The sequence below is a fragment of the Thamnophis sirtalis genome, unplaced genomic scaffold (assembly GCF_051295495.1).
Source record: "Thamnophis sirtalis isolate CommonGarterSnake01/CBP01778 unplaced genomic scaffold, rThaSir2_p1.2 scaffold_2, whole genome shotgun sequence".
In the NCBI taxonomy this organism is placed as follows: domain Eukaryota; kingdom Metazoa; phylum Chordata; class Lepidosauria; order Squamata; family Natricidae; genus Thamnophis; species Thamnophis sirtalis.
The window spans coordinates 50641547-50654519 of NW_028261382.1; the positions used below are offsets into that span (position 1 = coordinate 50641547).

The 12973-nt window shown below is 48.1% G+C and overlaps 2 protein-coding genes across 2 annotated transcripts; one reads left to right on the top strand and one right to left on the bottom strand.

The window, feature by feature from the left end:
* Positions 1-788: 788 nt before the first annotated feature.
* Positions 789-1977, top strand: TMEM119 (transmembrane protein 119). The gene has a single exon (XM_014072127.2). The coding sequence runs from the start codon at positions 814-816 to the stop codon at positions 1735-1737; it is 924 nt and encodes a 307-aa protein (XP_013927602.2). The 5' UTR covers positions 789-813; the 3' UTR covers positions 1738-1977.
* A 7998-nt stretch (positions 1978-9975) lies between these two features.
* Positions 9976-12942, bottom strand: ISCU (iron-sulfur cluster assembly enzyme). Its single transcript, XM_014072123.2, has 5 exons — positions 12803-12942; positions 11760-11873; positions 11169-11279; positions 10882-10960; positions 9976-10748 (listed from the first exon to the last, which is right to left on the bottom strand). The coding sequence occupies exons 1-5, from the start codon at positions 12893-12895 to the stop codon at positions 10651-10653; spliced, it is 495 nt and encodes a 164-aa protein (XP_013927598.1). The 5' UTR covers positions 12896-12942; the 3' UTR covers positions 9976-10650.
* Positions 12943-12973: the final 31 nt, after the last annotated feature.

The following is a 12973-nucleotide window of genomic DNA, read 5'->3' on the forward strand; positions in this document are numbered from 1 at the left end:
GGGTCCTCATTTCACCCAGATAGATAGATAGATGATTGATTGATTGATTGATTGATAGATAGATATACAGGGAGAGATAGATATAGAGAGAGGGAGGGAGGGAGAGGGAGAGATAGATATAGATAGATATAGAATAGATAGATAGATAGATAGATAGATAGATAGATAGATAGATAGATAGATAGATAGATAGATTGCAATAGCAATAGCAGTTAGACTTATATACCGCTTCATGGGGCTTTCAGTCCTCTCTAAGCGGTTTACAGTCAGCATATTGCCCCCACAGTCTGGGTCCTCATTTCACCCAGATAGATAGATAGATGATTGATTGATTGATTGATAGATAGATAGATAGATAGATATAGAGACAGGGAGAGATAGATATAGAGAGAGGGAGGGAGGGAGAGATAGATATAGATAGATATAGAATAGATAGATAGATAGATAGATAGATAGATAGATAGATAGATAGATAGATAGATAGATAGCAATAGCAGTTAGACTTATATACCGCTTCATAGGGCTTTCAGCCCTCTCTAAGCGGTTTACAGAGTCAGCATATCACCCCCACAGTCTGGGTCCTCATTTCACCCACCTCGGAAGGAAGGAAGGCTGAGTCAACCTTGAGCCGGTGAGATTAGAACCGCTGAACTGCAGATAGCAGTCAGCTCTAAACTTATTTTCTCTCTGGAAAGGAGAAATCCTTCCAGAAAAAAGGTTTCTCTGATTCAAAGCCCTCCGAAGAATAACAGGTGTGTCCCTTGTGCTTTTCCCCCCACTCAGAAACTTGTGTGTGTCCCTTCGAGCCTTCCCATGGCGGCCATGAGTGACATCTGCCTGCTTCTTCTCTTGATGCTGCCCTTCTGCGTCTCAAGATCAGTTCAGAACCTGGCCCTGGAAGAGAGCGAGGGGAGCGGAGACAGCGAGGGGGCTCCCCCCGACCCCACTACTGCCAGGGCGGCGCTGAGTGTGACCCCCACCTCGGGGGGCCTGGTGGTCGATTCGGTCAATGGAACCTTGCACTCGTTCAACCTCCTGGACGGCATCGTGAATTTCTTCCAGACCTACATGCTCCTGATCGTGGTGGTGGGCTCCCTTCTCCTCATCTTCCTCTCCATCGTCTGTGCGGCTGTCATCACCCAGCAGAAGCACAAGGCCTCCGCCTACTACCCCTCCTCCTTCCCCAAAAAGAAGTACGTGGACCAGGACGACAAGGCAGGGGGGGCCAAGGCCTTCAGCGAAGTCCCCGAGAAGCCCTCCGATGAGAGCCAAGAGGAGCCGGTAGATTCCACCAAACAGTTGCAGGCGGACATCTTAGCTGCTGCCCAGAACCTCAAGTCTCCCACCAAGGCCGTCATGGTGAATGGGAAAAGTGGCCCCGTAGAAGACCCGCCAGTTGAAGGGAAAGAGGAAGGGGCCCCAAAAACAGAAGAGGCGGAGGAGGGCAGCTCCAAAGAGGAGGAGGAAGAAGAAGAAGAAGAAGAAGAAGGAAAATCACCAACGGAGGCTGAGATGCCTCCAGAGACATCAGCTCCAAACAGTTTGGTGGATGCGGAGACCAGAAAAGAAGAGGTCCCACCTGGGGTGGAGACCCATCCATCTCCACCTGAGGAGTCCAAGGAAGCCCCACCCACCGAGAAACCTGCCGTGCCTGTCTCAGAAGGCCAGAAGGAGCAGCAGAAGGAAGAGCTCAGTGCTCCACTGACTCTTGACCCCACAGAAGAAGCCCAAAACTGAATGGGGTCAGTTCCCATCACTGGCGGGACAGCTTATAATATGAAACCTACGGGGATCTGTTTATCAAACAGAAGGGAAGCAGATCTTCACCTTACCTGTAAAGGAGACACGTTAGCCACCTCCCACCCTCCCAAGAAACACCTGAAAGGTGTTACATTATTGTGATTTTGCTTTAATGGACTTTCTTCAGTTATGACAACTTGCCCAAGTCTTGCGCCCTCCAGGTGTGGAAGACCAAGACTTCCATCATCCCCTGCCAACCTGCCCAGGGAGGTGATGAGAGTCGCTTAACACATCTGGGGGGTGGGTGGGAGGGAAGCTGAGTGACCCCAATGTAGCTACTCAACCAGATATCATTGAGCAGGTAAGGTAGAACTTATTTTAGAAGACCAGTTGAAGACCTCAACGTGCTTCCAGGATTCTTCTGGAGGAACCATCCTAGTTTCGTCCTCCAGGATCTTTCCCACTTTCAGGGAGAACATATCTGCACATACATAATATTTGAGGTGGGCCCTTTGGGTGAGCATTTTAATTCTATTTATATCAATCCTTAATTCTGGACCAAGGTTGTGTGCAGAGATGATTGGTCAACCTTTCTGTCAACCATGAAGTCATCCAGACCTTTATTCCCCGCCCCCCTCTCCACTGCTGATGAGATGGTCTTTGGGCAAAGGTGATTTCATACCTGTCCTTCTTTTAAAGCCAACCTTGGCTCAACTCTGTTTAGTTGTCCCTTATATCAATCATTAGTCCATTTACTTTTCTTAGTATCAGCTCTGAAAGTTGAACCCGGGGCCGTATATAGTTTCAGAATGGCCAACCTGAATTCAGTTTTTTTAAGTACGATTTCCGCCCAAGCGATGATAATGATGTACAATGGATCCACCACTCAGTCCAAGTTTTTATTTTATTTTAAAAATCTGGTTTCTGAGAATCCTTAACTCCCAAATTCTACAGCTGCTTGAGGAGATCTGATTACCCAACCAACTTTGCAAGGAATTTGACGACATTTTTGAAAATTATTCCTCTTTAAGGTCAACAAATATTCAGACTTTTGTGCAGAGGGGAAAAAAGATGGTGAGGACTTTCATGAGCCCAACAAAGGTGGATTTTTATGTATGTTCAATCTGGAAGTTCTTCACTTGTCAAGATCTTCAGAGAAGAGAGATTCAAACTCATTGAAAATGTTTTTTGGGCTTTTCAAAAGTCTGTTATGGGCAGGGAGGGGGGGGGAAAGACTTTTGGTCTTTAAAAAAAAATGTTTTAATACTTTGACGGGGGACATTGGATTTCAGATTCCCAGGTCCTAATATTTCTGGGTCAACTAGAAAAAAAACATTTCAGCAAGCCTTACAGCTGAGCAAGAGAGATTAACCTGGTTTGGGACAAGCCTTGAAGAAGCTGGGTGCCAGGGAGAACATATTTGCAACAACCAAAACACACACACACACAGACACACCGCCCTTCTTAATTTTTCCCAGCCTCTTTGCAAAAGGTTCTGCTGATATTTATGACTTTTCCCTCCCACTGGGGATCTCCCAGGCTGACCCTTGTAATCCTAGTAAAAACATCTATAAATTTAGCTGACCAAGAGATTTATTGTAGTTTTGAGGACTTATCAGGGGTTTTAATAGGTTGACCCTCTCTGGCAGAATCTCTGCGAGTCCTACACTTTCATTTTGGAATGAGAGACTCTAACGAGGCTGTAAAAAAGCCACATTTGCAACCAGCTGAAGTGGGTTAGCATGAAGAGGGGTCTTGTGAACCTCTCGGCAACTTTTTCTAAGGGCTCCCTAAACCTTGAAACGCCAGGAAGGACACAGTGTGGATTAAAAACACAAAATAAAACGTCACCACAGCCCGGATGTTCCAACCCAGCCCATGTGCGGCTAACGTCCAGGTGTGGCAGAAACCAGATGCCCAAACATCTGGAACTGTGTTCCTCTAAGCTTTAAGGCAGTGTTTCTCAACCTTGGCAACTTGAAGATGTCCGGACTTCAACTCCCAGAATTCCCCAGCAGTGGTTAGGACAGTGTTTCTCAACCTTGTCAACTTGAAGATGTCCGGACTTCAACTCCCAGAATTCCCCAGCAGTGGTTAGGACAGTGTTTCTCAACCTTGTCAACTTGAAGATGTCTGGACTTCAACTCCCAGAATTCCCCAGCCAGCATTCGCTGGCTGGGGAATTCTGGGAGTTGAAGTCCGGACATCTTCAAGTTGATTCTGGGAGTTGAAGTCCGGACATCTTCAAGTTGCCAAGGTTGAGAAACACTGCTTTAAGGTGTTGGCACTTCAACTCCCAGAATTCCCCAGCCAGCAGGGTTAAATGGGTTGGCGTGGCCAATGATTTTTTTAAAAAATGGCCCAAATTTAAAGAAATGCCGACGCTGTCATTTTCCTTTCCCTTGCCTTAAGCCTACAATGAGTCCACGTGTATTTTTCTCCATTATAGACGTATGTTTCATTAAAAAGAAATGATAAAGCAGGCTTGTGTGGATATGTGAATGAGGACTGGGTAGTTTTCCTGCCTCTGAATTTTCCAGGCGACGTATCTGAAATAGCAAAAGGCTTCTTGGTTATAGAAATGGAAGGAGGTCTCTCTTCCCCACCCCGCTTCACCAAAAAAAGAGACAGTTCTTGCTTAGTATGCAGCTCATAAAATCTCTGCGTCTTTCTTGGAAAGGGTCCCTCCAAGTCTCGGATTACGCCCAAATCACTCCTCAAAATCCGAATTACTGGATTTGCACAGTTCCTCCTTGACCCACTGGATTATATGCCCTACCTCGTCATGCGGGTTTTTGCTTTAAAAGCATCTCTTGGGATGGTTCTCATGCCTTGGGGCGGGTTAGCTTTTCGGTCTTGGTGGCTAGACTGGAAAAGGGGGAGCAAAGATTGTTGTGAAACGTCTTTCTCTCCTCCTGGGATTAAAAGAGGAAATAGCCGGCATTCTTGGGCCAGAGAGAGAGAGCATCGCAGGGGCCTCCGGATGGAGATTTCCCCCTTCTTCCAATCGGGCGTTCCGGATTCTGCCGTGCTGTGGTATTTTGGGGGGGATTCTGCCTTCTTTGAAGGCTGCAAGAAGCTCAGCCAAGGCAGGGGAGGACTGGGGTGGAGGAAAACAGGCCTTGAGGGTGGTCTGGGGTCTTCTAGCAGGCACCAGGGGTGACGTGATGCTGCTTTCCTGCCCTAATTGGCACTGCCATGCCCTCTCCTTGCCAGCTGTCTTCCCTCTTTTGCTTGCAATGAAACAAGGGCAGGCAGCCCTACTTGGGAAGGGTGGCAAAATATTTGGGCCCCTCTCCTTCAGGATTGTCCCAAAGGCGTTTTTCAAAAGGCTGCTGGTTCTATTTCTATTTCTGTCCCCCACCGTTCAATCAGAACCGAAGAGGCTTCTTGGATGAGAAGCGAAATGCTTCCAAAGAAAACGAAAAGTCTAGTTGTCTTTTGGAAAAGCATCTTTGGGACCCGGATGATTGACAATCTCCGTAGAGATTTATCCTTGGAGATGTTCTCCATCGTGGAGGGGAATCTCCCAGCCCCCCCCTCCATTTCTTGACTGTTGCTAAATTCCCAGGGTTATTTTATTTTATTTTTTGGTCTAAGTGCTCTGTCCAAATGCAAATCACACAGAATAACAAGAGTTGGAGGGGACCTTGGAGGTCATCTAGTACAACCCCATGCTCCAGCAGGAGGCCCTTTCCGTTCTCTAATCTCTTCTTGAAAACCTCCAGTGATGGAGAGCATCCACAACCTCTGGAGGCACATCGTTCCACGGATGAATCGTTCTCACGGTCGGGAAATTTCTTGGTTCGAGGCTGGATCTCTCCTTGTTCAGATGTGGGTATCATATCCACCTAGCCGAAAGCGGAGACGGCCTTCCTTTCTGGGTCCTTTAAGTTTAAGGGAAGCTGCAATCCTTCCTCACACCTTTGGCCCATGACGGGTAACCTGGAGTCCAGTTTGAGCCCCTTTTCATCAGCAAGAGGGCGGAAGACTGGGGGTGCATCTCTCTCCTCTCTGCATGCTTTCAACCCTGAAGGCTCAGCCCTGATTTAAAACCCCACCGAGTCTTGATCTGCTGGCAAAGCCTGTCTCCACTTTACGTCAAGGCCCTCCTGCAGAGAAAGCCTTAACATTTGCAATTTGCGTAATTTCTCAGAAGCAGAAGCAACAACGCCATGGCAAGGTCAGTTGCCCGTGTGCGAAGGAGAGATAGGAGTGTGCAAAACTAAACAACCTTCCCCAATTATTACCCCCCTTCTTTCTCTTTCTCTGAGCACCAAACAGCTGAACTTGGGAGCATTTGGTCAGGCTGTTTTTAAGGAACAAAAACCTTTTTGAGCATCACCGAGCAGGGAAAAACTCTTGTTTCCTAAACGCTTTCTCCCCCTCTGGACTCGGAGAACTTATAAAAGGGGGGGCATGTTTTCTGAGGAGGTGGAGATGTTGGCCAGGTACCGGAGGCACCACCGGCCACTTTTGAGAGTGATTGGGGTGGGGGGGTGGGGGGAAAGACAGCCCGATTCAAACTTCTGCCGTTCAGCAAAGACGGCACGAAATGCTGATCCTGAATTCAGGAGAAACCTCAAGACTAAAAATGGCTGCTGGGAGCACCGAAGGTTTGGGCCGTTCCTGGAACAAAGGGAGGCTTGTAATTTAGCAGTTGCTGTGGGTTGTCTTGTGGCCGGCATGGTCCAGATTTAGAGAAATCTGCCCAATATTTGTGGCGTCGCAGAGAGAGTTTCGAGAACATCCACTCCTTTCATTTCTGACCGCCTTCCTCCAAGGAGAGCTTCAGGCGAAGGCTTCAAGGCCTCCCTCCCTTGCACTGTGGTGGCCCCTTCCCATCCCAGGGCTATTGAAAGCAAAAGTGCCTTGTGGGTCTGCCTTTGAACTGGGCTTGTCATAAACCAGGATCTTGCCCCAACTGACATGCCATGCCGCCGGAACAAACCGTAGGAGAACTTGGGGAAGCAGGGATGTGTGTTGTCGAGCATCCAGGAAGATTGAAGAGATAAAAGCAACGTCGTGACTATCTCGGCATCGTTTCTTGGAGAGATTTTCAAAGGGGAGAAATAGCAATAGCAATAGCAGTTAGACTTATATACCGCTTCATGGGGCTTTCAGCCCTCTCTAAGCGGTTTACAGAGTCAGCATATCGCCCCCAACAATCCGATAGATAGATAGATACATAGATAGATAGATAGATAGATAGATAAGATAGATAAGATAGATAGATAGATAAGATAGATAGATAAGATAGATAGATAGATAAGATAGATAGATAAGATAGATAAGATAGATAGATAGATAAGATAGATATAGATAAGATAGATAGATAGATAGATAAGATAGATAGATAGATAAGATAGATAGAGAAGATAGATAGATAGATAAGATAGATACCGTAGATAGATAGATTGCAATAGCAATAGCAATAGTTAGACTTATATACCGCTTCATAGGGCTTTCAGGCCTCTCTAAGCGGTTTACAGAGTCAGCATATCGCTCCCAACAACAATCTGGGTCCTCATTTCACCCACCTCAGAAGGATGGAAGGCTGAGCCAACCTTGAGCCGGTGAGATTTGAACAGCCAAACTGCAGAACTGCAGTCAGCTGAAGTGGCCTGCAGTGCTGCATTTAACCACTGCGCCACCTCGGCTCCTTGTCATCTGCTTTGGGGGAAGGAAAACTCGATTCTAAAACTCGGGGCAGCCTAGAAATGGGTCGGGTCCATCCCTTTTCGGCCAAATCTTCTCTTCGCCAGAAGGGGCCGTCGGAGGCAAAATATTTCAGGAGGGTTTATTTTTAAGCGTCTCCTTTTTTTTTGCCTTTGGATGGGGGAGGCCTATTGTTGACTGGGGAGTGGATTACCCAGTTGCTGGGTTCGGTGGCTGGCAGGGAGGCGATGCTTCGGCAGCTGAGGACTGTTTTGGTTGGAAACCTGAGCTGCTGATTAAAATGGCCCCAAAATACAGGGTGGCAGCTGGCACTAGGCGGGCAGGAGGGGGTGGAAAACCTTCGCCTGCTTGTCAGCGTGCACTTCTCCCGGGCCCCTCAAGAACGCAGGGGCAGGTTTCCCTGGCTTGGGGAGCCTTTGCAGAAGGGGATTGCCCCATTGGGGGCTGTCTCCATCTCATCACCAGCCTGGACATGTCGATGGATGCCTAATTTAAAAAAAACTCCCTTCTGGTGCCTTCAATAGAGCCTCTTATTCTCATTAGGTAGATTAAAAACGGCAGGTGCATGTGCTGTTTGTGCAGCACTGCAGGCTACTTCAGCTGACTGCAGTTCAGCGGTTCTAATCTCACCGGCTCAAGGTTGACTCAGCCTTCCATCCTTCCGAGGTGGGTGAAATGAGGACCCAGATTGTTGTTGGGGGTGATATGCTGACTCTGTAAACCGCTTAGAGAGGGCTGAAAGCCCTATGAAGCGGAATATAACTGCTATTGCTATTGCTATCTATCTATCATCTATCTATCTATCATCTATCTATCTATCTAACAATCTATGGATTGTTGGGGGCAATATGCTGACTCTGTAAACCACTTAGAGAGGGCTGAAAGCCCTATAAAGCAGAATATAACTGCTATTGCTATTGCTATCTGTCTGTCTATCTATCTATCTATCTATCTATCTATCTATCTATCTATCTATCTATCTATCTATCATCTATCTAATCTATCTATGGATTGTTGGGGGCGACATGCTGACTCTGTAAACCGCTTAGAGAGGGCTGAAAGCCCTATAAAGCGGAATATAACTGCTATTGCTATTGCTATCTATCTATCTATCTATTTATCTATCTATCTATCTATCTATCTATCTATCTATCTATCTATCATCTATCTATCTATCTATCTATGGATTGTTGGGGGCAATATGCTGACTCTGTAAACCACTTAGAGAGGGCTGAAAGCCCTATAAAGCGGAATATAACTGCTATTGCTATTGCTATTGCTATCTATCTATCTATCTATCTATCTATCTATCTATCTATCTATCTATCTATCTATCTATCATCTATCTATCTATCTATCTATCTATCTATCTATCTATCATCATCATCTATCTAATCTATCTATGGATTGTTGGGGGCGACATGCTGACTCTGTAAACCACTTAGAGAGGGCTGAAAGCCCTATAAAGCGGAATATAACTGCTACTGCTATTGCTATCTATCTATCTATCTATCTATCATCTATCTATGGATTGTTGGGGGCAATATGCTGACTCTGTAAACCGCTTAGAGAGGGCTGAAAGCCCTATGAAGCGGTAGATAAGTCTAACTGCTATTGCTATTGCTCTTCTCTCATGCTGGTTTTCCAATCTATCCCAGACAGTCCAGTTCTATCAGATTCTGGGGATGAGCACAAGCTGATAGATACCACCAGGCATCAGGGTGAAAAATGCCAAAAAATGTCATTAGGACTGATTAAAAAAAAAAATGTGGTGCAGTATTTCTCAAGCTTGGGCACCTTGAAGATGTGTGGACTTCAACTCCCAGAATTCCGCAGCCAACAAGCAACTGTTTGCTGGCAGATGGGTAGTTTGGCCTGGTGGTGAAGTCACCAGGCTAGAAGCCAGGAGAGATGTGAATTCTAGTCCTGCTTAGCCCTGAAAGCTGGCTGGATGACTTTGGGTCAGTCCCTATCTCTCAGCCCAGCCCACCTCACAGGGTCCTTGTTATAGGGCAGTGTTTCTCAACCTTGGCCACTTGAAGATGTCCGGACTTCAACTCCCAGAATTCCCCAGCCAGCGAATGCTGGCTGGGGAATTCTGGGAGTTGAAGTCCGGACATCTTCAAGTTGACAAGGTTGAGAAACACTGTCCTAACCACTGCTGGGGAATTCTGGGAGTTGAAGTCCGGACATCTTCAAGTTGACAAGGTTGAGAAACACTGTCCTAACCACTGCTGGGGAATTCTGGGAGTTGAAGTCCGGACATCTTCAAGTTGACAAGGTTGAGAAACACTGTCCTAACCACTGCTGGGGAATTCTGGGAGTTGAAGTCCGGACATCTTCAAGTGGCCAAGGTTGAGAAACACTGTCCTAACCACTGCTGGGGAATTCTGGGAGTTGAAGTCCGGACATCTTCAAGTGGCCAAGGTTGAGAAACACGGTTATAGGGAAACGAGGAGGAAGGAGTATTAGGTATGTTCTCCACCTTGAGTTACTTATGAAAATAGTAACGGTGTGATATAAATAAAGAAAACACAAATTAAAAAAACACTCATCGTTTAGAACAAACATATATTATTATCTCTGCATGTGTTACACAAGCTGAACAACAAACAAATCTGAAATTTGTGTATTAACAATCAGGCGAAATAAAATATATACTCCCTTCTTTATAATTCTAACCTAGAAAATAGCAGAGACACCTTTCCTGTAGTTATCAGGTCTATCCCTCGTGTTAGGGGAATGTAAAGCAGCAACATAAAACCACACTGCTCTTACCTCCCCCCCCCCCAAAAATCAAGGACCAGAATTTTAGTTGTAAGCCCGAAGAGCCTCCATACTGCTCTAAATCTACCCCTGGAGGGAGAACACTGGGGTGTCATACACCATTGCCCGTCCCTGCGGACTCAAGGGTCGTACCTGGGACCTTTCTTTGGAACTAAGAGACCACTTTAACCCCCCGCCCCGCCCTTTTCGGTGGCCATCCCTAAGGCTACAAATCAAATCTCAGACGAAGATCTTTCACACAGATAAAAGGGAAAAAAAAGGCCAAGAGCAAAAAGCTGCGGCAAAGTCAGTCTGTCCTGTTGGCTCTAGTACAGTCTTAACATTGTGCGTATGAGTTGTGCGTCTCTCCAAGTGGCGGATGGGTGAAGCTCCTAAGATATCGTGCTGAGGCTACAAGTGGGATGGAGGGAAGCTGGCTCCCAGGCCTTGAGAGGCAGAGGAGCGCTACATACTGGCTGCGGTCTTCCCAGGCCCAGACGGGTTTGACCCCTGCTTCAACTTGTAATCTGCCAAGGCGGCCTTGATGGCGTCTTCCGCTAGCACTGGAGGGAAGGAGCGGGAGAGAGAGAGAGAGAAACGGTCAAGAGCTTGGAAACATGGGACGCTCTTTGTTTCCCCTTTGTGGGGAAAACAAAGGGTTCCAGGAACGCAATCGACAGTGAAAACCCTACTCACTTGAGCAGTGCAGTTTCACTGGCGGCAGGCAAAGCTCTTTGGCGATATCTGTATTTTTTATCTTCAAGGCTTCGTCAACCTGAAATTGACCCAAATTGAGAGTTTAGCAAGGCCGAGATAACTCTTGCCCAAGGATCTCGGCTTACAAAGCGTTTCTCGCTTTATTTTACATGAGAATATGCCCCACCAAGGATGAAGGTTCAACAAATGTCCTCGAGGAAGATGGGTGACGGGGCCGGGACTCTATAATCAGATATGGCCAAGGATTTGAAATGGACAGCACGTACCGTCTTCCCTTTCACCCACTCCGTCGCCAAAGAACTTGAAGCGATTGCTGACCCGCAGCCAAACGTCTTAAACCTGGCGTCAATGATTTTTCCGTTCTCGTCCACCTCGATCTGAGGGCAGTTACAAAGACCCCCAATTACTTCCACACGACCTATTAGATCTCATCGATTAGGCCTCCTCCGAGTTCCATCTGCTGGTCAATGCCGACTGGCAACCACGCGGAGGAGAGCCTTCTTGGTGGTAGCTCCGACCCTATGGAACGATCTCCCCGTGGAGATTCGTACCCTCACCACCCTCCAGACCTTCCGCACAGCCCTCAGAATCTGGCTATCCCGTCAGGCCTGGGGCTAAAGATTGTAACCCGCCCGAATGGTATGAATGTTGTGTTTTTAATTATGTATTGTCTTATATGTAAAAAGTCCGTTTTCCCCCCTTTCCTTTTGGATTGTAAGCCGCCCTGAGTCCCCCCAGGGAAAAGGGCGGCATATAAATAAACCTTCTAAATCTAAATCAATTACTGGTCTGTTGGCAAGGCTAAACATAAAGGGGGCAGGCTGGGCAGGCCTGAGAAAAGCAGGGATTTTGCTTACTTGCAGCTTCATGACGTCACCGCAGGCTGGAGCCCCCACCAGGCCAGTCCCCACGTTCTTCGCCGCCTTGTCCAGGGATCCGACATTCCTGGGGTTCTCGTAGTGATCTACCACCTGAAAGGGAAAATCCAGGGCGAAAACGGGACAATCCTTCAGGAGGCTGAGAGAATCTTCCTCATAGAAGAGGGGCAAGAGAAGCCTCCCGGGATAACAAGGGATTCCTCTCTTCCCCCTTTCAGCTTGTTTGGAGGTTGTGACAGGTGATTGACAAGCTCCCTATCCTGTTTCCAAGAAAATGAGACAGAGGGGTCTTATTTTCTTTTGAGCCCTGAAATAAGCGCTTGGCTTTACTTTCAGGGAGGTCTTGCTTATTTTTGAGGTGGCGACTGTGGTCACCTCATGGCTGCTGCTGTGGTGCAATATTTTCAGGGAGGGCTTATTTTAGCGCATGGCTTATTATCCGGGGAGGGCTTATTTTCAGGGAAATGGGGTGGAAAGTGAGGTTGGGAGGCTTCTTCGCACCACCAGCGGCTGAAAAGCAAGCCAAGAAGGGATCCCAGGCAATCGGGACTCTTTCTCTCCAGCCCCCCCAAATCAGGATCAGGCCCAGCCAATCTTGGGGCAGTTTTGAGTTTCGCTCAAGGCCCTTTTGCGGCTTTTGAGGGCGAGGCAACCGGAGAGAAGGAAAACTCGGCACCTCCGGCTCCTTCTTTTTCTTCTCCGCCCACAGGAGGCAGAAAGCGCCCGGCCCTTCCCTGCGTCCTCCCTCCCGTCCTTCCTTCTCGAGGCGGGTGGACGGGGATCCTTCCAACTCCCCGCCCCACAAGGCCCGGCCGGCACCCAGCCCATACTCCTTTCCTCCTCGGTACAGACACGTGTCTATTTTGACGGGAACCCGCGTCCTCAAAGCCTTTTGACAGCCTGGGCCGTGAAAGGGGCGGGGCTGCGGCTCCCGTTATCGGGAGCGATGGGAGTTGTAGTCCCTCCAGGAGGGGAGGGGGGGGAGGAACGTCTCACGCCTCCGCTCTCCAAGCCCGGCCCACCTTCTCGTGGTAGCCGGCGGCCGGAGGAAGCCGAGCCAAGCCGGGCCTGAGGAGCGCCGCGGCCCTAAAGCCGCTCGCCCGCAGAACCGCCATCTTGTCCGCTTCGCAGTCGCAGTCGCTGTGGTGGGGGGAGGAGGGACGCACGCAAGGTCAACAACAGAAGGGGCGGGG